The 27,433-nt window shown below is 44.8% G+C and overlaps 2 protein-coding genes across 4 annotated transcripts; one reads left to right on the forward strand and one right to left on the reverse strand.

The window, feature by feature from the left end:
• Positions 1–1,488: 1,488 nt before the first annotated feature.
• Positions 1,489–12,018, forward strand: egfl7 (EGF-like-domain, multiple 7). Of its 3 annotated transcripts, none has more exons than XM_056588327.1 (9): positions 1,489–1,696; positions 4,838–5,101; positions 5,316–5,438; positions 7,178–7,323; positions 7,801–7,896; positions 8,361–8,582; positions 10,984–11,060; positions 11,332–11,494; positions 11,844–12,018. In XM_056588327.1, the coding sequence occupies exons 2-9, from the start codon at positions 5,019–5,021 to the stop codon at positions 11,861–11,863; spliced, it is 930 nt and encodes a 309-aa protein (XP_056444302.1). In that variant the 5' UTR covers positions 1,489–1,696; positions 4,838–5,018; the 3' UTR covers positions 11,864–12,018. The 3 variants fall into 3 exon arrangements, with proteins under 3 accessions (XP_056444302.1, XP_056444304.1, XP_056444303.1); XM_056588329.1 differs by having other exon boundaries at positions 1,495–1,696; positions 7,804–7,896; XM_056588328.1 differs by lacking the exon at positions 1,489–1,696 and adding an exon at positions 2,207–2,575.
• Positions 12,019–12,452: 434 nt separating this feature from the next.
• On the reverse strand, positions 12,453–26,098 carry agpat2 (1-acylglycerol-3-phosphate O-acyltransferase 2 (lysophosphatidic acid acyltransferase, beta)). The gene is made up of 6 exons (XM_056588330.1): positions 25,600–26,098; positions 20,087–20,220; positions 18,556–18,731; positions 17,282–17,377; positions 15,913–15,985; positions 12,453–15,794 (listed from the first exon to the last, which is right to left on the reverse strand). Exons 1-6 carry the CDS (start codon positions 25,791–25,793, stop codon positions 15,637–15,639), a joined length of 831 nt encoding a protein of 276 aa, XP_056444305.1. The 5' UTR covers positions 25,794–26,098; the 3' UTR covers positions 12,453–15,636.
• Positions 26,099–27,433: the final 1,335 nt, after the last annotated feature.

The following is a 27,433-nucleotide window of genomic DNA, read 5'->3' on the forward strand; positions in this document are numbered from 1 at the left end:
CAAACGCACACCCACAGACACAAACACATGCAAATGCACAAACACACACACACACACACACACACACACACACACACACGTACACACACAATCGTACACACACAATCGTACACACACACACACACACACACACACAGACACACACACACACACACACACACACACACACACACACACACACACACACACACACACACACACACACACACACACACACACACACACACACACACACAATCGTACACACACACAAACACAAACAAACAAGGCCTGCAGTAAACATTATGACCCGGATGCGAGTCCTACTTACAGTTAATAATATAAAAGTTATATTGTGCTCCAGCCCACAGGACCCTGTGTTGAGCAGTGACAACAGAGGGTCTTAATGCAGAGACAGAGCTAAGGGGCTGTAAAAGTTACTTATTGGGTTGCAGAGGCCAACCTGTGGGTGACATCACTGCAAACTAAACCTCAAGGTTGATCAGAGTGGAATCACGATATTTGTTTTCAACCTGTTCCACTGGCATGCAGGCCGGCTCTTTTTGTAGCTCAAATATTGTTCATTTATTTATTGTTCGAACAGACCAGGAACAACTGACCCCTATAATAAGCATTGTTTGGTCTGTGCTGGTGTTGTTTTTGCCGTAACAGTATGAGAGATCTAGCCACTGTCTTACCCTGTCTTACCTAACCCTGACACTGAGAGGATAGAAACTTTATGAAATGAAACTAATCCTTAGTTTCAGTTTATGAAGCTAAGGATTTCTCAGCAAAAAGGAACACATTGAGAGACAGGTCCTATGAAGACGCACACACGTCTGTCTGGCTGAACCATGCTCACATTATCTCCTTCAGCCTTTATACCACCTCATGGTGGTAGGAGTTGGAGGGAGAGCAGGAGAACAGAGGACAGCCAAGGGAAGCGTTTGTTTCTTGGGGACAAACAGAGACACATTCGTATTGAGGACAACATTCAAACGGCAGCTAAAGTATAATCAATTCGCTCTAAAGGCTTATGAAGCAAATTGCACTCTGTTTTGCAAATTTTGCAAACTGCAATTTGTTAAAATGGTCCCTGTATGAATGTTTTTTTTTTGTTGCATTTCATCCCATATGGACGAACCTTAACCCTAATGTTCTCACTGTCTGTCTTAGGGTGGGGCTGGGTCGTTATCCTTCAGTAATATTACAACAAGAATCCTGTCTATCTGTACATTCAGTACAGAATACACAAGGCCACGTCCTGAATACATCAACTTCACAACATGTGCCCTCCTGAAAAATGTCTGCACTACAATGAAGAAGACAAGAAAATTCTTCAACATCAGATTTGCAAAGTAGTTAAAGCAGGATGGAGAGTGTTTGTGCAGGAGCTGGGTTTTATCAGCGCAAAACACTCACAGGAAATCCGGGTTTGGGATTGTCCATCTAATTCCTGCGTTCCACAGGAAACGCAGCATAAAAAGCAAGTGAAAAACGCCCAAAGACATTGCATTTCTCGCCGGTCAGCACGCAAGGAGCACCGATTACTAACCGCAGAGGGTTTTTGATATCTTTATCGAATGAAATCGCAGTGACCATCCTCCAGTACAATGGAAGAGTCCGGTCCTCGGTCCTTGCAGCGCTCGGAGCCGGGCCCCAGGGCCTCCGACAAGCCTGCGCGCACTCACGCACCTGATGACCTCATACATCGAGGGTAAGATACTGTCCTGCGCCGCTTTAATTTTTATTTAAATTTTTTCTTTTTACTAAATCCAACGGTCCTCTTGAAATGGGCTCGCTCATCGCTTTGGGTAGTTTTTTATTTTGAGTAGGCTACGTGGTTTCAATTTGGTTGAAAAACGAATTAATCTAACTGATACTTGGTTTTATCTCTTGGAAGTTCTGATAAAGTTTATTTTCAAGTTACTTGAACTTGAACTGATTACCATTGTGTTTTCTAATTAATAAACCCATTTTTACACCAGATTATCAACCACTGATACAAAAGGCGTTTCCTCAAATCTAGATTCCGAACATTTGTTTTGAACGTTCAACAACTAAACCTGAAGTGAAGAATAATTTTCCACTGGCATCCGATTTGGTACGCATTTTAAAGCTAAAACAGATTCTGTTCGTGGATGCTTACAGCCGAAAATTTGGAAACGCAACTTCCCAGCTATCCAGGAACGGAGTGCGCGGTGGGAGGTCGGGAGGGGGTGGTAGGGGTGCACGGTTCAATTCCCCGCGAGTTGTTAGAGGGGAGACTTAGCGAAGAACTGTAATACGTCACGCAAGAGTTCCCCGTCCCGCCGCCGTCTGCTGCGGGGGATCCATCTGAACGAGGGGGAGGGCCCCCCCCGTCCCCCCCCCGCTCCGGGACAGACCAGTGTGTGCAGGGAGTCTCACACCAGACCTGGGGCCCCCACGGCTGTATTGCCCAGAATCACAAAGAGAGAGAGCGCGGAGGATGATGGATATGGAATATAACGGGACTCACATCTGAGGACGTTTTTTGGGGGGTTAGACACATTCGGATACCCGAGAGTTCTACACACTGTAGGAATACAACGTGGGGAGGAGATCTTTATATAAGGTGATTGTATGTCGTTGCATCGTGCAGGTTATTTGTAAAGCATGTAAAACAACCGCGCATTGTTTACCGTCTGGCATGCAGTGGTGGAATGTCTTCAATGGGGCAAATATTAACTTGATATGGAACATAATTTTTACTCAAAAACATGCAGTTTTATGTCTTGTTAACGTTTATTTTGTCATTCATGCGTTCATAAATTTCCAATCACAGTCTCTAGCTTAGATATGCGTCCCTGTGTGCTTGTGTGTGTGTTAGTGTGTGTGTGTGTGTGTGTGTGTGTGTGTGTGTGTGTGTGTGTGTGTGTGTGTGTGTGTGTGTGTGTGTGTGTGTGTGTGTGTGTGTGTGCGTGCGTGCGTGCGTGCGTGCGTGCGTGCGTGTGTTTGTCAGGAGGGAAAGATAAAGTAATTGAGTGAGCGAGGTAGGGGAAAAAGAGAGCAGGAGAGATAGCGAGAGAGAGAGAGAGAGAGAGAGAGAGAGAGAGAGAGAGAGAGAGAGAGAGAGAGAGAGAGAGAGAGAGAGAGAGAGAGAGCGAGAGAGCGAGAGAGCGAGAGAGCGAGAGAGCGAGAGAGCGAGAGAGCGAGAGAGCGAGAGAGCGAGAGAGCGAGAGAGAGAGAGAGAGAGAGAGAGAGAGAGAGAGAGAGAGAGAGAGCTGTAAAACAGTGCCCCCTTTTGGTTAACGTAATTCATTGGTTAAGTGAAGCAGAGGTCGTATTTTTTCGAATAAACGCACCTAAAGTTGTTCACCAGGGCTTCAACTCAATGGGTAAAATTCAAGCAAAGGAAATTAACTTCGGTAACTGGCATTGAAGAACACATTCATTCTCAGATCGAACGGTCATGCAGTGTGTTTGATAGCACAGAATCAATAGGATTACAATTATTATGAATGATTTATGAAATATCCACGATAGTAACCTTTCCAACCGCTTTAATTAGCTTCCTGCATGTCCCGGGAATCTGTTGTAATTGGGTTGCTGTTGTTAGAGGTCTGGGAAAATGCCATGTTTCCATTTACCAGAGAATGCTCCATTCTGAAAGCACACACACACACACACACACACACACACACACACACACACACACACACACACACACACACACACACACACACACACACACACACACACACACAGCCCCCTGCAGAGCAGAAACTGGCGTCACGTCGTGGTGATGTGTGAACGAATACAGGCTAGACGGCGGTGTTTGTGTGTGTGTGTGTGTGTGTGTGTGTGTGTGTGTGTGTGTGTGTGTGTGTGTGTGTGTGTGTGTGTGTGTGTGTGTGTGTGTGTGTGTGTGTGTGTGTGTGTGTGTGTGTGTGTGCGTGTCTCGTCTCTGGGCAGCGGGCCATCAGGAGATCAGAGGGTTAGCAAAAAAAACAAGCTGTCAACTCAGGCTTAGCATCACGTCCACACTTAGCGAGCGCTCTCCCGCACCTCGCTCCCACAGCAGCCCTCCATCACCTGGGGGGGGGGGGGGTTCTGATGGAAGGTAGTCCCAGGCTGGTCTGAGTAGTCGCAGTGGGTGTGCTAAGTGATAAACACATTGCCTTGAGCCCTCTGAGCCATGCAGAGTAGATGCTAGATATTTCTTGAAGTTTATGAACAAAGAGGTTTTAACCGAAGTGGCTCTGTCATCCTCTTTATACATTAACCACACAGGTAATAAAGAGCTGCCCACATACATGCATGTACTGACGCACACACACACACACACACACACACACACACACACACACACACACACACACACACACACACACACACACACACACACACACACACACACACACACACACGAAGGCACCCACACACACAGACATGCATGCACAAACACACGCAGACGCGCGCACACACACACACACACACACACACACACACACACACACACACACACACACACACACACACACACACACACACACACACACACACACACACACATACATACGTACAGGCACACACACACACAGACACTCACACAGACATGCACGTAGAAACACACATTCATGGACTAATGCAGACAAACACATACACACACACTTCAAAACACATTTCCTTTTGCCATAAAGATGGTTCTATGTGAGAGGTTTAGTACCTGCCTGTGTTTACTCCAGAGCTACATCATGCTGAGCCAGGTGTTGTCTTTAACTAACTTTAAAATTAAACCTCCAAGCCCGCATACCAGACCCTTCACAGACCGAACCTAACACCGCGGTTCTGCCCGAGCCACCAACTCATCTCCCTGTGTCCCTGCTCCCCGCAGGTAGCTGGTCACCCTCGACAACGCAACATCTGTGTGTGAGGAAGCAAGAAACCGCCTCTCGACCAGCGTCGTCGGCGCCTCGTCTCCGGGACGAGAGAGAGAGAGAGAGAACTGGCGCTGAAGAACGAGCGAGAGCGCGTCTGAGAAGGAGAACGGAGTAGAAGGGGAAAGGCGGGAAGAAATGTCCCCTTGTACACTGGTTCTCTCCTGCTCCCTGTTCCTCCTCCAAGTGACGGCCGCCCAGCAACTGTTCGCTCACCATGGGTAACAGAAACAGTTATTTGACTCATAATCACATCCGAGCTCCATCATCTCAACCCCTGTCACCAACCATCAATCATCCGTCCGTTAATCAAGAACGGCATGGCAATATACTCAGATAATTAACTCACACGTCTGATGAGTTCACCTCAGATACATGATCCCGGTCTCTGATGTTCTGACTTTCCTGATTTATTGTAATTTTTTCGTATCGCAGGAGGAGGGTGTGCGGCCGAGACGTTCCTCAACGCGTCGTCATGGCAACCGAATCCCACATCCAGCCCGTGCACAAGCCTTACATCACGCTGTGTCTAGGCCAACGGGTGTGCAGCACGTACAAGTAAAGACCCGCCGCAAAGAGACACCCGCTGCCGCACACTCACGCTCAACACTCCTACACGACCGCCATCGCTTTGAGGGCGCTGGTGGGAGCCGCCTGTCTGTGTCCGCAGTGTCCGTCTATACGCCTTCGTCAGAGACAAACCAAACACGACACACAGAGTGCAAAATACATCACTTCACCAGGGGGTTGAAGGCCCCCCTCAGGATTAATAAAGTACATCTCATCTTATCTTAATTTATCTGTACTATCTGGTCAGGGAGAGGGTTAGGGTTTCACAGATTGTGAAATTCTGGCTCAAAACCAATGTTTAAAATAACAGTTTGGTTGATAGCTGATACCGACACCATTGCTTTTGTTTGTTTAATCTTTTTTTTTTGCCAGGGATACAAATATATATATTTTTCCAAAAAAATGACATGATAGATTTAATGGAGGGGGTCTTTCGACAGTGCCGATAAACATCGGCCACTACCTTAAGTGAATGACATCTAATTTGCAGATGGAAGCCAACCAAAGTACGGCCGGTAAATAGCGGGGGGCGATATCTCTAGGGTCTTAGTGTTCCTATGGTTAGGATGTGAACATGAATAATAGGGCGTTTCAAATCATACTTAGCATGGGGCAGCATCCCCCTATGGTCTATCTACTCCGGGTCAATCTGTATCTCACACCACAAACTGGGTCAGGGTGCCTCACAGTGTATTTTGGGGGGTTGTGAATGTGGAGTGGTTTTCTTTTAACTATGGGAAATAAGCGGCCACAGTGCCCACAGAGACCAAGTAGTGTTTATATTGGCCAGCATCTCCAGACCCACCCACACACACTCTCCACTTCTACTGCTTTCTCGACCACCCCCCCCCCCCCCCCCCCGAATTCCCTCCCTCCGTTATCTCCGTTTTGATCTCGTTCCCATCCTAGCAGTCTCCCTCCTCTGAATCCCACACAGGTTTCTGCTCTTACTCTGATTTGACGTCTGTCTCTGCCAAAAGTCTCTCTCTCTCTTTCTCTATCTCTCTCTATCTGGCTCTATTTTTGTCTTGCTCTCTCTGTCTCTCTGTCACTCTTTCATTCTGTCTCTCTCTCTCTCTCTCTCTCTCTCTCTCTCTCTCTCTCTACAAGCAGAATATCGGCATGTAGACCCCCCCCCCCCCCCCCCCCCCTCCATCCCTTCACTTAAATGATCAAGCATTGCTCTGATCATACTACAAATTCCTAAAAACTATTTCACCAGTTTCACTAACATGGTCTGTTTATGGAAGGACTTATGTTATATTATTATTGGACAGGACTTCGGAACTCATCAAACTCGCTCCGATGATTGGCTCACACTTCTGCCCCCCCCCCCCCCCCAGAGTTTGCACCGAACAGAGGAAGTCTGCTTTCAGCTTCTGTGACGCCCGACGCATGGAAAACACTAAATGCACTTTAAAACTCACAGTCACATCCATTGATCAGTTTAAATTCTCAGTAACCAACTGCTTCACCCAACACTGCGGTGGCGTTGAGTTGAGTTGACTGCTCTTGTTTCATGCTTTGTATTTTCTGTGTTTATCGTGTGATTCTGTATACTCTCTGCATGGTTGTCAGCGAGAGCCTGCTCTCAGCGACCCATGGAGACAAAATGAAAAGTGAGTGGGTGAATGTTTTAGAGGCACGTCTCCGGCCCCCCCATGAGGTCCTTAAGGAACAAGGTGAGACCCCACCTGACCAGTACCTCTGTCCTGTTGCTCCATCAGGACGGTGTACCGGGTGGCGTACCGCCAGGTGAGCAGAATGGCAGCTTCCTCCCCCCATCCCTCCACCCATCGCTCCACCCACCGCTCCTCCTACCCAGACTGCTGTCCCGGCTGGCAACGGTTCCACTCTCACAACTGCAACCGAGGTAAAGAGAGATCATTGAAAATGGTTTAGTTGTGGAGACTTGTGTATTTGCCGCACTATGAAATCTGCTTAATAATCAATTACGTCAGATAAATAGTGTTATTTGTACGTTTAAAGTCAACTGATTGACGTCAGTGCAATTATTGGTTGAACCCAACACTGCGGTAAATGTGTGAGTAATGTAAAAAACAGTTGACAGAGTTGGATGAGTTATATAAAGTTAGGGTAGAGGCTAGTGGTGTGGCTGGGGTCAAAGGGTTCTGGGTTCGATCCCCAATGTCTGCCTAACCCTGACCTGATCCTCCATGCCCTGTTTCGGTCCCTAAATGACTGGATGGTGTTAGTCCTGGATCTGTTTTCACTGTACAGATAAAGGCTCCTCCTGAATGACTTCATAGTGGTCTTCAATACATTTGTCTCAGACTCTACTGTACTGGTTCAGCTGCTGGTGCTTCACACTCTGCCTGCTCTCTCCCAGCAGTGTGTGAGCAGGGCTGTGTGAACGGGGGCAGCTGCACCAGACCGGACCGCTGTGCGTGTCCTCCAGGCTGGACGGGACACCGGTGCCTTACAGGTAGTTAACACACAGATATACACACATACACGCACACACATACAAACGCACACACAGACATAAATACAGGCAGGCAGGCACGCACGAACACGTGGAAACACACACACACACGCACAATTAAATGAAAGCTAAATTTGCTGTGTAAAACCAAAACCATTTACAAACCTTTTATCGATTTAACCATAACTTTGCTAGCTGATTGGCTAAATACCTGAACATATATATTTTCTTTCTTATAGACATCTATATCTATATATATATATGGTGCCTTCCCTCTTACAATACACAAGTAGCAGTTTAGACCCAGACAAACACATACGCCCATAGAGTAAATGTCACGTGGCTATAAACTGGGCAGGATGGCGCCTTGGCTTCGTCAGCCTTCTCCATCAGCCCCTACATCCGTATCCCACGACAACACAGTCTCACGTTGTAAACACTGTGTCCCCCTCTCTGACCTCCAGACGTGGACGAGTGCTCCCAGCAGCCCCCCTGCCCCCAGGCGTGTGTGAACACAGCAGGGAGCTTTCGCTGCGCGTGCCGACACGGCTTCACGCTGGGGGGCGACGGCCACACCTGCCAAAGCCTCCCGTCTCCCCCTACCGCCGCCCCCCCCACAACTACCACCAGCGCCTCTCCCACCCGGACCGCACTCAGCGATCACCCTCCCCCTTCTGAGGAGTCAGGTAAACCCTCCCCCCATGCACACACACACACACACACACACACACACACACACACACACACACACACACACACAGACACACACACACACACACACACACACACACACACACACACACACACACACACACACACACACACACACACACACACACACACACACACACACACATAAACACACCCAGAGTTCTTATCATGTTTTGTGTGTGAACGTAGATGTAAAGGCGTTGTCAAAGTTCTGCTCTGCTAGCTAGTTCGGCTCATTGCGGCGGTGGTGGTGGTGGAGGTGGTTGGGAACAGGAGAAAGCAAACTGAGCCAGCTTCGCGGTCCATTATTACTTTTGGTACGCGCTATGCCACACTCAACTCGTACCGTGAGTAATAATGCACTGAGACTGGCAGCGACGACGGACCACCCATCACCCCACCCTCCACCCCACCGCCTGGGGAGACCCCCCATGGCCCACCCTCCACCCCACCTCGTGGGGTGGGGTGGGAGTTTTAGTGGTAGTAGAAGCTGTAGTATTGGTAGGATTAGCAGTGGTTGTGGTAGTAGGAGTAGTAGAAGTAGTAGTAGTAGCAGCAGTAATCGTGGTAGTAGTAGTGGTGGTCTTATTAGTATTGGTAGTGGTAGTAGGAGCAGAAGTAGTAGTAACTTTATTGATCTCGGAGGGGCAATTGATTTGAAACAGTAGCTAACTGAATAAAAAACAATACTAATAAATACAATAAAATAAAGATATACTTGGTAGTTAAAATGAAAGAGCATTCCTCGTTTCCAAAATGCTCCATTCTAAACCTTATCCCCCCCATTCCTGTAAAACAGCCTTGTCTTGGTCAATGACTTCTAACTTTAACTCATTCTGGTACCCCATCACCCCTTTATTTAGACACAAAGGGAGTCTAGTATACGTCTGTGTTTTGCTGTATCCTAGCAACAATACAACACAACTCGGGTAGCCATTCCGATGACATTCCACTGTAAGCCCCTCCGGTCTCATTCTGCTGCTATTGGAGAACTGGATCTAAGTGGATGGAGATGCTTGTGGGAGACGTTCTCTACATATGGCTAATAATATAATAGGGACAGTCTCTTATGTACATGTGCGAAGAACAAGCAATCCATCTTCATTCGTAAATGTGTTTCCAAACGTGTTTCGTCTGCTGTTTCTCTCAACTTTCTGTTGAGAGAGTTTGACACAACATGATGGGTCTGCGACATGATGGTTACATGATATTGATTGATGAGGTGGTTGAAACTTGTGTAACACACTCAATCAGAAACATACGCGCACAGACACACACACACATTAATATGAATAATCAGAAAAAACACAAACACACATAAGCACACATATATTAATACACACAATCAGAAACACACACACACACGCAAAAACACACACACACACACAAACAACTTGATGAATGCGAGGAAAGTTATCTGTCCATTTTTTTCCACAAACTTCTTCAGCATGTTTCCATACTGCATCAAGCGTTCATATGCATAAATAAAATGTTGGCGGAAATCACAGAGAAAACATTCCCTAACAGCACACAGCATTTCTGGAGAAGCTGATAGGCTTCTATTTCAGTTTGCGAAACGTTATTGTTTATTGGTTTCCTTGGCGCTTTCTTTTATTTCATTTTTTTTTTTTGTGATTCTGCTTCTTGGCAGCGACTCCTCATTCCATTCTGAGTCGCCATCATCCACGTCTGCAGGGGGTCATCGCCAACCCCCCCCCCCCCCCCCTTACTCCCATCCTGTTTCCCAACTCGTGCTCGACTCGATAACGCACCACATCTGGGACAAATTTCCCTCACTTTTTAGTTTTTCTCCGACTCACTATGCATGAACCAGAGACCCCTAGCGGGCGTGGTTCTGCCCCCCCCTCCAGACGTAGGGGTGTGCCCAGGGGGTTGAGGCCAAGCAACACAAGCACTCTTTTTGTTGCCACCGTGGGGTCCGTCTTTTTCGTCTGCTCTGAGCGATGCCCCCCCAACACCCCACCACCCAGGGGGTCCTGACACACCGTGATGTACCGGTGGGTGTCTATTTATAGCATCCTGGCACATCGACCAGTCACAGCTCTCGCTTCCTCTACTGGGGCCGACAACAGCATCCATCACTACCTTTACTCTCCCTGCTGGCCTCTCTACGGCTCATCACTCCCCGCCTGGCTGCGTGTCAGCGCTCCGACACCCCCCGCCGGGGGTGCGGATCATTTATGACCGCGCTGCGGTCAGAACGCTCTCAACCCTCATGGGCTTGTGAGCTCCATAAGATGAATGATCCTATTGATCGCTGCTGTTTGACCGGTGAGCTGATTCCAGCTGTCTGCTCTGGTAGAGAGGGCTAATGGTGGTTTTTTTTTGTGTTTTTATGTGTGTGCGTGTGTGCAGGTGGAAAGTTTGAGCTGGCGGAGAACACAACAGAGGAAGTGCAGAGCCTTAAGAATAGAGTGGAGATGCTAGAGAAGGTAAAGGATTTGCCCACAACCATGTGCTCACACACACACACACACACACACACACACACACACACACACACACACACACACACACACACACACACACACACACACACACACATTATGCAATTTAAACAATATGCATTAATTGACCATATTTCCAAGCACACAAACGAAAAGTGTAAAATACCCCCACACACACACAGTAATGCAGAGTGCAATTGTAATATTACACTGAATATATTTTCTCTCTCCCTTTCTTTCTCGCCCACACATCCAGAAGTTGCAGTTGGTCCTCACCCCTTTCCAGAGCCTGTTCCCCCTGTCCCTCGACGAGGGCCCCCCAGACCGGACCACCCTGCTGACACACTCCTTCAGGCAGCTGGACCGCATCGAGTCTCTCAGCGAGCAAATCGGCTTCTTGGAGGAGCGCCTCGGCACCTGTAAGTGGTCTTCAGACCAGATCTAGAACCGGGTCATAGTCCTAGATCCAGATCTAGACCCGGGTCATAGTCCTAGACCAAGATCTAGGCCACAGTCGTAGTCCCAGATCTAAACCCAGATCCAGATCATTCCAAACAGCTGAACAAGTTAGAAAAGTCTAAGAATTTGATTAAACATGTCTGGGATACGTCCATATTGTAATACTGCTATTTTATATTGCTACTGTAGAGATATTTTATATATATATGTATTCAGTATATGCTTATGAATTATGCTATTATTACGATTATGGTTGGTTAATACTGTATAGAGCATTATAACATTTAAATATTTGTAACTTCTCTTTAGGTTCCTGCAATGAAAACTAGCAGGGAACGATGGTGACATTGAAGAACTGACACTACAACCTTCATGACACAAAAACGCATTAGAAATACATTTTACGCCCTTATATGTGTGGTTGTGTAAAAAGAATGGCAAGAAAACTACCAAACACCTCATAAGTCATCTGTGATGTTTACAATTATCAGTGACTCAAAATGTACTTGCAGTTGTACTGATGACATATGTTCAATTATATTATGAAATTATGATACCAATGTTCTGAGTTTGACTTTCTAAAAAGTAATAGTATTCAAAGGTTACATTGGATTTACATCACTGATAAGATAAGATTAACAATCAGATAAACAGGGATCCTAAAACGACCCTTCCCTTCCAATGTGTCAACGCCACATTTTGCAATGTAGCTGCTCCAAGATATATTTATGCAATTACACAATCCCTGTGACATGTGAATGAGACAATCACAGGACAAGGGTCGGAATAGACGCTTTAGCAAAGAGGTCAAGTTTAGGCAACATTTTACATCTATATTTATCTATTTAAATTATCGTTACTTTTATACTTGTGCATTTAGTAGTGCAGGCTTGTGTTTTGTGACATTTCCTAATAAAATGTTCGAACCGAAAGGGTTTTTGCATTTGTTGACTCCAGGAGATACTGAAATTATGTAAGAACTAAATACAACTTCAGAGGGTCAATGAGTTCCAAAAGACAGATATTAAATAAATTGAATTAAGAAAAAAACAAAACATGAGCTTTATTTGGCCATGTAATTCACATAACACATTATTGGCGAAATCGAGAACACCACATCCGTGTTTAATAGATACTATAATGGGCTTTGATGCAAAGTGTGTATGCAGCATTCACTCACACCATGGAAAACACACACACACACACACACACACACACACACACACACACACACACACACACACACACACACACACACACACACACACACACACACACACACACACACACACACACACACACACACACACACACACACACACACACGGCTGAGCAGGTTGCGTGTGCCAGTGCTGTTTTTCATTTCAGTCTATAGCTTTGGTGAACGTCATGTTTGTCCCACACCACCTGAATGCAACATTTCAAAGGTGCTTTTATATGGTCTAGAATACACCAGTATTCTAGACCAGTATTTCCCAACCTCTTCTCACTAACTTCATGAACAAGAGCCCAATCAAAACAGCAGGATTGTTGCAGAGCCTGAAAGCCATTATTTAAAGCTCATAACACACTTTGAAATCATAGATTATTATGAAAACAAAATAAACTTGTTAAACATCAATTATCAAAATTAGTGACTTAAATAAACTGATAACAGGTTTTTTTTGTATCATAGAATATTCAGCCTGCCAAGATAAAACTCAAATGATCAGAACCTTATTCAATATACATATGAAAGGGAAAATAATATTATATAACATACTTTATTATTATTATTATTATTGAGCAATAATATTTTTGGCAATTAAATATATGTTGTTTATTCTATAAGAGCAGCAGCTATATCCTTAAAGCTCCCCTCTTCAACACCCTGCTGTGAGGTTGATGGATTAGTCATTACAAGCCACTTAAAAATTGATCTAGTCACAAATAGGAACTTGTGATGTCACAAGGAAATTCTGGGTTCAACAACCCAGCTCTATGAAGGGTAGATGACTAGTGTTACAATCCACCCTCTGTGGTGGACACGCCCATGTGTGATTTCACAAACGGCTCCATTTTAAAACACCTCGTGATGACCGATCAACCTCACACCTGGTGATGGAACAGGCTCCGTTACAAGCTGCTCTGTGACGATGACCATCGTCATATAGTCTCACAACAAGAACATGTATATGATTCTTCGAATAGCGTTTCCTCCAAAGGCAAGTCTCAACATCTAATGATCCTAAAAAGGAACACTTGGGCCAATGGTTTCAATTAAATACCAATGAGACGACGTGCCAACCCAAACGCAGTATGATATCTCCCCTCCACACGCGTGGGCTGGCTGCGTCAGAAGCACAGGAGTGGCTGAATGCTATGTACATTCTCACATGTCGTTAACAGGCTCCAGACAAGCTACTGAACCTGCAGACGAGGGTGAATGCTAGCAGCCGTTTGAAATGTACAGACCTGACTGCAAATCAAAACCAAGCTGCACCACAGATCATAGGGACTTCTGTCAGATACAATCTGATAAGATTAACCTTTAATACTCAATTACAATAATACAAATTATATATTTTTAGAAGGAAATTGGCCTGGCTGAAAGAATTACCAAAGTATGTTTGAAATATATATATAGATATATATCTTCGGTCATACTCGGTCATACCATCTTCGGAATATCAAGTAGTTAATACCGCTGTTTCATTACAATATTGTACAATTTAAAAAGAAGAGAGTGAAGCTGTTCTTGGACTTCCTACGACAGCAGCTGGCCAAGCCCTACTGGTAGAAGATGACGTAGACCGGACCAGTCCCTCGTTTGTTCATGGAACACATGGGGAATAATTCAAACGCTTTGCGACACTTTGTGAATGCTAACCGTAACCCTGATAGATAATGGTTGTTAACTGAAGCGGAACAGAGCACAGAGGCCTGGAGAACCACAGAGAACAGGGTCTCATGAAGGCCTCTAGAACACACCATCAGGAAGCTTCACTTCTGGACATCCACCATATCACTAGTTCGTACATGGCACTTAACTGAAAACCTAACTTTGACACGTATGGAGCATGTTCACCTGTAGAAATGGTTGAGGATGGGCAAAGCTGGGAAAAACATTAGAATACAAAAATGAAAAGGCAAATCAAAAGTGGGAATAAATAGAGCTCAAAGACCCGCGGCTCCAGGGAGAAGACGTGCGTTGCGTCCTGTGCCATGCAGAGCGTGAACTCGTCATTGGAAAAAAGCAAGCAAAACAACTCAAAGCCAAAAGCAGGTAGTACAGCTAACAATGCACAACTTTGTAAATTGTAAGTCCATTCATGAAGTATGGCGCCCTTTTCTGTATCCATCGTTCTTCCGGCAACGTCTCCTCCCTTTACGTATGGCGTTCTTACGGCGTGTTGTACCTAGAGCAGTCGGTGAGGTTTAAAGCCAAAATGGACACGTTTGTTTCCTGATGACGCAAGTAAACAATTCTGGAGTGATTCCCGCTCCTCTCGCCGCTCACATAAACACGCAGGAGAGTGGAATGCAGAGAAGGGGAGGAGTCAACCAGAACCAGAGGGTCCTTAAAGCAGTGTGGACGCGAGGGAACGGCTCACTGAGGCTAAGGCAGCAGAACCCACACGTCCGTTGACACTTATATGAAAATAAAACAGCAAAAAAATAAAAAATAAACATTCATGTTCAGAACTGACGCGGCAACGAACGAGGAGGCAAAAACAAACCAATGCTTTTGAAGACACTTGAAATGGTAGGACTTTGAAAAGGCCAAAAGAAAAAGAGGACAATGTATTAAAAACAAATGAAGCGAGCGATCCAAACAAAATGCATGCTTGTATGACAACTTCACATCAGACATCCATACAGAAAGGGGGCTGGAGGAGGGGGGTGGGGGCAATGGTGTCCGTCACACCGCTGGCGCCAGGGAAACAGCTAGGTCTAAGGACACACTGTGCTGAAGGGGGAGGGCCCACTAGAGAGGCCCGCAACAACACGGCCACGTGGGCACAACCAACGTCTTATGTCACTTCCTGGTCGGGGTGGGGGGGGGTCAGGGATCATCTGGTGGGTGGGGTGAGGGGAGAAGCAGCAGAGAGGCGGGGCGGGTTCAGTGGTGCAGGATGCCATTGCTCTGGGGCACGGAGTCGGCGGTGTCCCGGAAGGCTGTGAGCATGGCGTTGAACGACGTGTCCAGCAGCGCGCCCACGTCATCCGACGTCATGCCCTTGGTGTCGATCTTCGGCAGGATCTTCAATCGGATGGTGCCTACGGAGGGACAAACAACAACTGTATTGTAGAGAAGTGGAGGCCCATACTGCCACTTACACTGGACTTATTACGTAAAGCAAAGAAAGACGGTAAGCAATGGTTAGAGGGTAGTCACCAGAATTGAACTGCTTCTCTTTCCGTAGGTAGAAGTTGCTGTACGATGAAAAGACGATGGGAATGATGGGTGCCTGTGGTAGGGGACAAGCTTTTAAGACAACAACCTCAAGGCAATCTCCCTCCAACACTTAAAGCACATTTATCGTAAGCCTCATAGCATATTTTATTTAACCAGGTAAAAGACTCATTGAGGTTAAAATCTCTTTTTCAAGAGAGACCGGGCCAGGGGGGCAGCATTGAACAGACATTACATTTATTTTTCATTCAAACAAAAAACACACAACATCTGTTTTCTTTGATAGCATCATTTCATAATCTCAATCAATCAAATAGATGACTAGGGCAGATTGTGATTATGGAATGTAAAAGCACTCTGATTGGCTTAGGATATAGCCATTGAGACACAGTGGTATCCCAATTGGACCAAAATATGTATTTTATGACAATAATGCTCTGAGGCCAACGGTATGTTTGCCATGACATCAAGTGGGAGCCCATTCTTACCACAGCGCGCCCAGGGAGCAGAACTGAGGTAAATCATCCAGTAGAGACAGCCCTCCCTCACCCAACTGCCAGAGATCAGTTTGGGACGGGTGCTACACCAGGCCCATGAGAGCCCGCATAAGAATCAAGCTGTGCGAACGCCGTTTAATTTGCTTTTGTATGCTTGGTATGTAAAGAGTATCATAACAATTTTCATCATGCGCCTAAATGTCTATATTGCGCTGGCCTTTGACACTTCAGCACTGTGCACCTTTGGAAGGAAATGTGCCGAGTTTCCTGGTGATCTATAAGCTGCTGTCCCAGGCTGCTTTCACCCCCCCCCCAGTAAAGGAGATTCATCTCTCCCTGCAGGTAAAGCATCCTCAGTCATCACGAGGTGGAGGAGACTTGTCTCATATTTAGTGTTACACTTTTGGCGTCATCCATATCTGCCTCCTTTTGGCTTTCAGTTCTAGCTTCACTCTGTTTCGTTTTGCGCACACTCTTCACTTTGTAATTTGAGCTCAGCTATTAGTCATGCTGTTCAGTAAAAATAACAACCCCCTTCTTGCAACAAATGGAATGGAATAAATAAGATCCCACAATCTGAACTCTGGCCAATAATGATCCTCTACACAGGGCCTAATCTGTAGTTGGATGTTTCCAGCACCCCCTTGTGTTGAAAATAAAAACCCTTCTGGCAATACAGGGAACTCACTTCACGGTAAGGGCTAGTATCAGAAACACACTCCTCTGACTCCCATTTGTCCATGCATTAAATCTGCATAAACATGAGAACCTTAAAACAGGTGCTCATGTTTAATATCAACTATTAAAGGAGGTTAGAGGACGAGGCTGACGGAGAAAGAGGGGGAAGGGCGTACCTGCGCGGCCACAGCCAGGTGAAAGGCCCCTTTCTTGAAGGGCAGCAGATCTCCTTTCTGGTTCCGTGTTCCCTCGGGGAACACCCACAGGCGGATCTGAGGAACACAGGTTTCCACTGTTCAACACAACCTATTCACCCAATAAGTAAAACGAGGCAGCACTAATATAAACCACAGCACCTACTAGAAGAGGGAAAACACATCTTGATTGTTCTAATGAGCGTCAGTGAGAGGGCTTTTAGGGACACAGAGCGCTGGAAGGATCAATAAACAGCCTTAAAATGGGTTCATCCATTTACATGCAGAAGAGTATCATCACAATGACAAAATGTCGGTAAGAAAGCAGCTCGTCTAAGTATTTACTAGAGCTCCTTACGGAACTGGAAAGTGAGGAGCTCTGGTGGGTTTTAGCATTCAAATATAGCAGATACATCGAGCAGTCAATGGGGTTGTCAGTGTTTCTGGTTTGCGTTGTTGGGTGTAGATTAGAATATGAGTCGCGTCCAACAGGACATTAATTTATCGTTATTAATCAGTTAATCTAGGATCCAGCAGTCCTACTGTGTCATAGCATAACTTCTGATCCAGCAGTCCTACGTTATAGCAGAATTTCTGGTCGAGTAATCCAACTATGTTATAGCAGAACCACTGATACAGCAGTCCAACTGTGTTATAGCAGAACCTCTGATCCAGCAGTCGTATGTTATAGCAGAACGTACGACACTGCCTTGTTTCCCGTTTTGTTCCGGATATTCTACTTAAGAAATATAATTTGTGCGGGTGAATGAAGCTTTCAATTCGTCTATTTCTACGGCGGCCAAAAATAGGGTGTTGATTTGAAACCTTTAACGGCACTATTTTTACAGCTTACTACTGCTGGCAGGGTTTGGGTCCGCTGTTAATAGCCCATTACACGCTCACATAGCCAAGCCTCCATCAACGGGATTGGTTGAAAAAAAAGAAACGAAGCAACGCTGGAGAAATGCCGTTGACCCAGATATGTGCTCGTCTGCCCCCAGTGGGAATTAATGTAAAGACTCTTGTCTTGTAACCGAAAGGTTGCTAGTTCGATCCTCAGCTCTTACTACTCCTGACGAGGTGGCTGTCGCCTTGCATGGTTGACTCTGCCGTCGGTGTGTCAATGTGTGTATTAACCGATGTAAGTCGCTTTGGATAAACGCGCACCTTCTAAATGCCCTAACTGTAATCTCAGACTCTAGCTGGTGATCTCACGCGGACTAGTGAGGCTCATCAGCAGGAAGCGAGGGCCGCACCTGGTCATCCAGCATGGTCTTGGCAGCCTCCGCCATGACGCTCTTGGCGTCGCTGGTCTTCTTGCGGTTGATGAAGACGATGCCGCCCAGCCAGCAGACCAGGCCCACTGTGCCGGCGTAGATCAGCTCCTTCTTGGCAATCATGGTGCAGCGATCGGGCAGCACCTCCATCAGGCCTGGGGGGTGGGAAACAGCCGAGTTAATCACAGGCTTGCGTGTTAGGAACGTTAAGCCAAAACTAATTTACATCATGAAAATCATAACCCCCTCCCTTAGTGACGTGAATTTGTGAATGAGTTTTCCAGACAAGGGATCATGTTTTGATGTAAGTCGCTTTGCAAAAAATTAAAACATGTTCTAAATTAAAAAGGAAAACAGTTAGAAGAAAAGTCGCCTCTGAATAACGGGAACACAGATTGGCTGCTCTTTTGAGTGGATTCCAGTTTCCAGACGGATTAGGAACTTGGAGAGAAATAAATGACTGGAACAAAGACACTTATCTACATATATAAGCAGCAAACACTGAGGTTAGTTTGCCATCTTATCAACATAGTTCAGCTGAAGTAGAGAAAAGGTTGGCTACACATTCATATGTACATTTGGTCACAATGGATTATAATACTTCATACAAGATCTTTTTTCTAAAGTTGCATATGTTGGACAACGCTGAATCACTCCACATTCCAGCGTACTACCCTGACAGCTTCGTAATCGCTTAAAAAAATAATAAAATCAATATTTCCTCACATACTGTTTTGTGATATCTGGGATCCCATTGGTCAGCTTATCACCATGGCCTTCACAATGTTGTGTTCTACATCTTGTGGTACACGTAGTAGTACCGCATTTTCAAGGGTCGAAGTAACAGAAGATATAATACAAGTGACATGACCTGGGAAGAACCCAAACACCACCTATCAGAAACAGAGGCCCACTGTGACCGTGTAACCCAAGATTGGGAGCAAGAATGGAGGTAAGAAAAGGGCTTGTTTGGACAAGTGAAAGACAACCACAGCAAAGTACACCATGCTCTAACATTACAGTCCACTGCAAACATATCCTCGGGCAGCTAGTACGAGTCCTGCTTCAGCTGAGATGTGATTATCTCCGCGACTAGCAAACATGCTAGTGCAATGCAGCATGGTGTTTTACTTAGCAACTTGTTAGTCTTCTGCCGGGCTTATCAAGCCCAAATTACCCTGGGCCATGACCAGTCATCACTTTTCCTACAACACAGGCCAATTCCACTGCCCTTATAAACTGTTGAAAATAAAGAGATATGCATTTGTCGTGTCCTTCACAAGCCGTGTCGTTCCAAAGCAGGTGAGCATGTTCGACGGTCACATCCAAGAACAAAAAGGTGAGTATGTTTGTTAAAGAGAGGAACCTTCAAATATGAATATTGGTGATGAACAAAGCAATATAGCAACAAACTCCCTCATTAGATTGACCATCATCCCATGAATGGACTATTGTTGAATACATTTCGGTGACAACGGTGCATTGTGTCAGCGTTGGCACTAGGACATACCCAGCACGTCCAGGGAGCTCTGATGGTTGGAGATGATGACATAGGGCCCTTCTGTCTGGAGGTGCTCCCAGCCGCTCACGTCAAACCGCAGGCCCAGGAAGTACTTCACGTGGCGCACCAGGGAACGGATCAGCCTGGAGGTAAGGACAAGAGCAAAATGTATTTATACACGTGGCCACTGGTTTCTGTACTCATTTCCCCAGGGAGATACTTGTAGGACATTGAAACTACAAAAGGTCAGTATGTTTGGACACGGGGGACACGTAATGTGTAGTTATCAGGGTTCCCACTCTTTTTGTCCATTATTGGAGGCATTTTGCAGGATGTTTTTCAAACACCTTTCTGTGCTCAGGTTTGAATTGAGGTTTGAATTCACTGTATGAATGGTAGGTATTAGCCCAGCCATCTTAACTTCTATTGAATGATTAGCGTCATAGACAAACGTTTTGTATTTATTAAATCAATGACAACTGTGAAATGACTTAAGTTGGAGAATATTCAAAAAAAAATCATCAAATTATTTAAAAGTCTATAATTGACATGCAGGGATTGTAAAATGTATCGGTAAATAACATTATGTGGCAATAGCAATATTGTTAAATGCATGCACAAAATGGTGGACTTGAAGTATAACCAACTGACAAAATCTATGCAGAAGGCACCCTCGCAAGCTTCACGGAAAAAGATGCAAAGTGTGGTGAGGCGAGCAAAGAGAGTGAGGAAGTAAATTATAATAGTAGTAGAACTTTAAATGCAGTTTAAGAGTTCTTGGCCACCACACTAACTTATTCAACCCACGCCAATATAGTCAACCAAAAACAAAACGTCACCACAGCATATTAGAATATCATAGCAAAATGAATGTGGTGAAAGAATGGGGTGCAATAACAAAACAGAATACCGCCACTAAAACTGACTGGAGATAGGACACTAACAGGAAATATGTTTTGCAGTATAAAACATATTACTAGAAAATATGACATTATTCATATTTTTTTGCAGCACCTGACTTGCATTTTATGTTACACATGCCCAACTTAATATTCTAGTGTATACTTGTGAGGGTGTGATCCCTCATTGGCATTCCAAGTCAAGATGACCATGACTTTGCCGGGAAACGTCCGCTGAAAATAGATTGCCGTGACATGGGAAATTCATGACGAGTCAACAATGTGTTTGTCTGAGCAGCAAACGCTAGCATTCTAGAACGGTTTTGTACGGCCGCAAGCTTAATTACCACTGTGGTAGACGACTGACATGACGACACAGAGCGGACCAAATACTAATCAAAAATACAATGAGAGGGTAAAACCGGGCGGTAGAATGCAATAAAAAAACATGATAATATCCTTTGTAATACGCTTCAGAAGTAGCAATGATGGAGGCGTTAATTAGCCACGTGCCGATCAGAAGCCACAGGAGGAGAATGTTAATGAAGAAGCGACAGGTGAGGTGCAACAACAAGGAGGAGAACCCTGCAACTGCATTGCACGTCACAACCTGCCATCTACACCAAACCCTCACGTCACGTGTGTTAAACTTTGCATGCGCGTGCCTGCGTGTTGAATTTGTGCTAATTTAAAGATTGTTTGATGAAGACTTTAAAACCGCCAAGTTATTTTTAGAATATCGATTACTTTGTTTAAGAAGAAGATTCATTCAATTCGAAATACAAGTGTGTTGATTTGTTAAACCTTTGAACGAAGGTTAACGATAAAATATTGACCAAGATAGGAAGTCTGAAGTAGTAAGTGTCAGAGAATGGGTGGACGGCTGCGCCGTCCTCCCATTGAAAAAATTGTATTTTAGAATATCTTAAAAAGTATAAAATATCTTAAAGATCTGAAAAGTAGCGTCGATTCCAATCTAATATGAACTTTTTAAAATTGGAAGGAGATAGGTCCCAAAGTTTGTAGAAAATAAGAAAAAGAAAGAATAGAACTTGAGAAGAACAATAGTTGAGCGCTGAATGCAGCACTCACCTAACTACAACATAAACAAAGAGTCGGTTTCAGAATCTGCCAAAATGTATTATCAAACATTGGTATCTGACCAGAATTTCAAAATCAGTGCATTCCTATTTAGAATGGCAGTTTGTTGTGCATAGTGTGCGTACATTAGTTTGTTGCGGAGGATTTGCTTTGCCGGCTACTGAAGGGCTAACAGCTCTGGCACTTCACTGAAGACTAGCGGATATCGGTACTCTGAGGGAAGATAGCTGTGGTGTGGCAGTGCTGCAATAGGTCTCCTGAGCCACCGCTTTACATATTGCCCATATCAGGCAATGGCATCGCCAGCGTCAACAGTCCATTCAGTTAGAAGGGCAGACATCTTAGCGTTAGTCAAATATGTGAACCGAGTTAACTGCAATGTGGGAGGGGCCATTCCTTAAGGAAGACACTCAGGTAAAAACAAATTATAACCCAATTGAGGGCAAAGGGACCAGTGAGCCAGAAGCCCCAATGTAGAGTAGACTTCCACTGACACTCGTGTGAGATTTTTGACATTACGAGCCCCCCCCCCCCCCCCCCCCCCACTCTATGGTACTCCTGGTACTACGCGCTACCGCAGAACGCTAGCCCCCTGGCACTCGTAGAAATATTGTACGCAAGTGCCACTGCCAACCGTGAATAGTCTTCATACTGGGCCATCACTCTCAGTGGCTTGAAAGCCTAACCATATTACCGAGGCTTTCAACAGCTGTGTCCCTAGAGCCCCAAGTGTGCTCAACGTGCAGGGCCTCTGGTTTTAATGTGCACATAGTAATTGTGTTTGGCATCACTAATGTTTTACTCCAAAACAGAACACAAACCATGAACAAAACTCTGGACTAATGAGACTCAATGCATCATGTCTGTAATGGCGTTTTATTTCTAATACCTTGGCTAATCTTGGAAATCTTTTAACATCAAATGTAGCCACACAAGCTTCCTGTTACTTCAACAGCCTCCGAGTCGTTGCATTTCAGCACTGTTTGGATATTTTCGAAATCGGACACTCTATTACAATATAACAGTGCACTTTTATCATGCACAAAACATATGTCTAAACGTTTCCATTCGTAATTTAGTCATTTTTTAAATGCCTTTAGCCAAAGCGACTTGATTGTGTCTTTAAGATATAATTAATCAATTGTCTAAAACCTGGACAAGAGAATACAGGACGGGTTGGAAAACACAGAAATTAAGAACGTTATGATTCAACTTGTTCAGAAAATGGGACAAGAAATGCCCTGTGAATCGGCCTAATAATAGGCCTACCCATTATAACTTCTCATGAACATCGTGTACGGCCTACATGTAAAACACTCCCATCTTCTGCAAGGCAGCTTCAGTTGGATGCAGCCATCTTAAGAGACAACGGTCTAACAAGGAGACACATTATAACAGCTCCTACCAGTGTCCTATTTGTTTATTGGGGTAGACACAGGCTTATTGACTACATGACAACTGGAGCTCTTACCGCCTGCGGCGCATGGACAGCCTCTGGACTGTGTGGTTTCACCCGAGTCTATGGCTAATGGGCAGCTCACCATCGGTCTAGAGGTTATTGCACTCTCATAGTTGGCTAGGCAAGAGTTAACATGTTTTTTTTCTAACATGATCAGAATGGAATCTCTATTGCTCAGCCAATCTGTCTTTCATCCCTCAAAAACGTGAACGTACGGTTATAAAATGGGATGACTTTTACAGAAGCCAACTGCAGTTTGTGCAATAGATATTTCTCAACAGTTGACTGTGCCAACTGGATACAATTTCTCAGAGCACACCCTAAATCTGTGTGTTTTATAGGAGTTCCCCTTCATGATGTCTGCCTTAATAAATGATTAGGATTAGGCTGAGCAATAATTTCATTTATTGAAAACCAAAATACGAGATTAAGATTAATATGCTGTTGAACGAGGAATGATTGATCTATGACACAACTGAATACTTTATTCCTTGAAGGAAGGCTACTTGTTTTGGGATTTGTGATAAAAACGCAGGTCAAAGACCGACAGCCAATGTAAACTGACAGGGGTATTTATAAATGTGGACTTTGATGAGCTCAGACTGGCAGATTACAGATGCAGGGAATTTAAGCCAGGCCTGTTCTATTTGACATCCATGTCATATGTGTACACAACATTGAATGGCTACAAGACCTTTGGATGAATAATATAACTGTAGTCAAATGTTCTATAAGTAGATTAGACAGGGACTGTTTTTGAGGCAGTTTGGGGCTGTTAACAACAGCAAGCAATCCTACTTTAATAGCAGAACCTGTCGCTGGAGTTGGTCACAAAAACCAGAAACTGCAAGGGACAGAATGATGCCTTGACTCCCGTTTCGTAATACGGAGAGTTCCATAAAATGTGGCAACTTGCGATAAGCTTCATGAATCACAATGATCTTTCTCCTAGTAAACCGTATAACAGCTGATGACTCAGTCGACAGGGGATAACGACCAGCACACGGGCAGAACATGACACAACAGCCATGCCTGCAGGCTATGAAGAACAGGCTTCTGAAGGTAACTTGTGGTTGTCACTGACATAATTGAGTTGCCACAACATGCAACTGAGGATAAGGACTGGGAACCTCAATCATACAATTCATCCAATAACAAGCCATGGATCACAGCCATAGAGCTGCTGGTCTCAGTACTGTCACTTTGGAAAACACGGGTTTGGTTTTGTTCCAAAAGTCAGGGGATTTTGGAGGATCCGAGGTGAATGTATAACAACAACAGGTCACCAAGTACTGTGTGCCACGACAATAAGTAGTAAATTACATAACAACTTTTCTCCATAATGGACAGCGAGCCGGACTGGCCCATTGATCCTCCTCCAAGGCTGTATATACCGTGTGCAGTATATGAACTGTGTGCATTATATGTACTGTATGCAGTACTATGTGAATTACTGTTTGAATTATATGTAATGTGTGGATTATATTTACTGTGTGAATTATATGTACATCATAATCGGAGCATGTACCTGTGTGACATGAAGTTCATGTGGTGATTTGATCTTTTGATTTTGGCCGCAAGCGACCCAAAAAAAGTTCCCAGTAGGCGGGCTTCATCCACGTCGCAGTGCTTTATCAAATCAACGTCGGTCTATTATTAGCCAGTCGGGACCTAGAAGCCGGAAGAGTTCAATAACTTCACAACACTTTCAGAAAACGTGACGCCTTTAAATTCCCTGGCTTCTTGTCAAAAAGTTTCTCAAGCTTGCGAGCGTTGATTTTGTTTTAAAAACCAAACGCATGCCGATACAAAGTTAGAGACCCAAGCTGTGCCATGAGGGGCAATAGTGGCGAGTTCATCGCCATTAAATACAACCAACCATCACAACACATTTCAAGTAATATAGCTCTCCATGGATGGGGTTTCTGATCAAAAGGACGCGACGCGACGTCCTCCTAGTCTCATGCAGATTGTTTAACGTCAACCATGGCACCGATAACCGGGTTAGCTCCTGGTAGCCCGCCACCACGGACCACCAGGGTGTTGTGTATGCTCCGACTCACCTCATGTTCTCAACGTCTCGTCCCCCACTCTTCAGCACACATAACGGTATGGCCAGCAGAGCCAGACACATCATCCAGGCCACGTAGAAGCACTTTTTGAAGTAGAAAACGAAGGTGCTGCTGGTCCACATCAGGAGCGGTAGCAGCAGCAGCGGCAGCAAGGGAAGGAGGGGCGCCGTCCAGAGCGCGTCCATGGCGGTGGATGTGGAGAGAGTGATCGGCGGAGACTCGGAGCGGAGACTCGCTAACAGCTCGGCTAGCCCTGGTCAGCTAGGGCGCCACGTTCAGACGAAGCCTCGCAAAGCACACGAACATCACGACGTCCTGTCAGAGGAGCCAGCTAGTCGTGTCTGTTATTATCACCGCGCTGGGCTGAGATAACGTCGCTATTATGATGGAAATGAGACGTGTATCATCTGTTGCTAAAAGCGAGCGCGAGTCGGGCGTTCGTCACCGTCTGAAGTTAGGGCTGCGACTTCCGGTCGCGAGAGCGTTCTTTTTTTATTATTAAATTATATTTTGTTCGTGCTTGGCGGCGTCACGTGGCTCGTCTCGACGCTAACCCGGGCTACGAATCCGAGTCGAAGCCCGAATTAAGTCTTCATTGGAAGTGTTTTGAATGTACTATATATTTCGGGACTCTTTAGACTAAAACGTTTTAGAGTTCAAGTGAGATTCTGAAATGGAGCCATTCGGTTTGTATTATTGTGTGCGTGAGAGGAAGGGAGGTGTACAAGAGTATCAGATGCAATGTTATCAATCAGACCCTGGTGATGTATTTTAGGCCTGCCATGTGTCCAGCATTCTACCCCGAGGTATATAGATGCAAAAAAAAAAGTTTCCTGGGTGGTAAAACAAGCAATAAACACCTTTAAATTAAGAAAGAAAAGAAAAGATGCATTATACTTCCGCATGCCAGTACTGTACATCAGTTTTTCACTGCACACAAGCTAAGTTTGGCTAGACTTTATGAAACCTAGCAGGACGCGCTTGATTAGATTAGTTGTATCCACGAGTTGTTTATAATCTCACATTATAGATCATATCAAGTTTCAAGACAGGGATCAATTGGTAAATGTGTATTATCATGTTCCTGTATGTTATAGCCCACCTCTCACATCCTTGTGGCTTAAGCACAAGTAGGCTCACAGGTACGTTTTGTTTATTCTCTTGGGACTATCGCAATAAGGGCTGGGGATTAGGGTTTGATTGCTGTGCTTTATGAATTATACTTTTTTAGTCGACATCCGAGACACATTGTTAAAAACTCATTTTTTTTTTCATAAATAGGTATTTGCTTAAACAATGATGGTCTTATACCAAATTTAACACGGCTAGGAGCACCAAAGTGATTTGCTTATAAATAACAGGCTTCGGAACCCCCTAGTGGACACAATTGTTGTTGTCACAGCAATGCATGAAACCAGCAGAAACTAATTATCTGTCCAAATTTGAGGATGTGGAGACACCAATGCATGATAGCTCCCTCCCTGACTGTCTATCAGATTAAATGACCGTTTCGGTTTTGCTTTTAATGGTTTAGAATAGTTTTGTGGTAGGTAATGTGAGATTCTGCGTTACCCACCACAGATAACCAATGAGCAAATGACAATCATCTGTAGATGATTTGCAATGAGGTCAAGCACTATCCAGTCAGATATTGGTTGAGTGAAATAATTGATGTACGATTGATTGAATACGCCTGCATTGGAAGAATGTTATTATGACTACGCCTACCTGTGACTGAGGAGGAATCGTTAAAAAATATGTTTTCAGTATATCGCTTTAAATGTCAATCACTAGAGGGCGCCATAACATTAATATTACTATCGTA

Source organism: Gadus chalcogrammus, chromosome 4, assembly GCF_026213295.1.
Source record: "Gadus chalcogrammus isolate NIFS_2021 chromosome 4, NIFS_Gcha_1.0, whole genome shotgun sequence".
NCBI classification, from domain to species: domain Eukaryota; kingdom Metazoa; phylum Chordata; class Actinopteri; order Gadiformes; family Gadidae; genus Gadus; species Gadus chalcogrammus.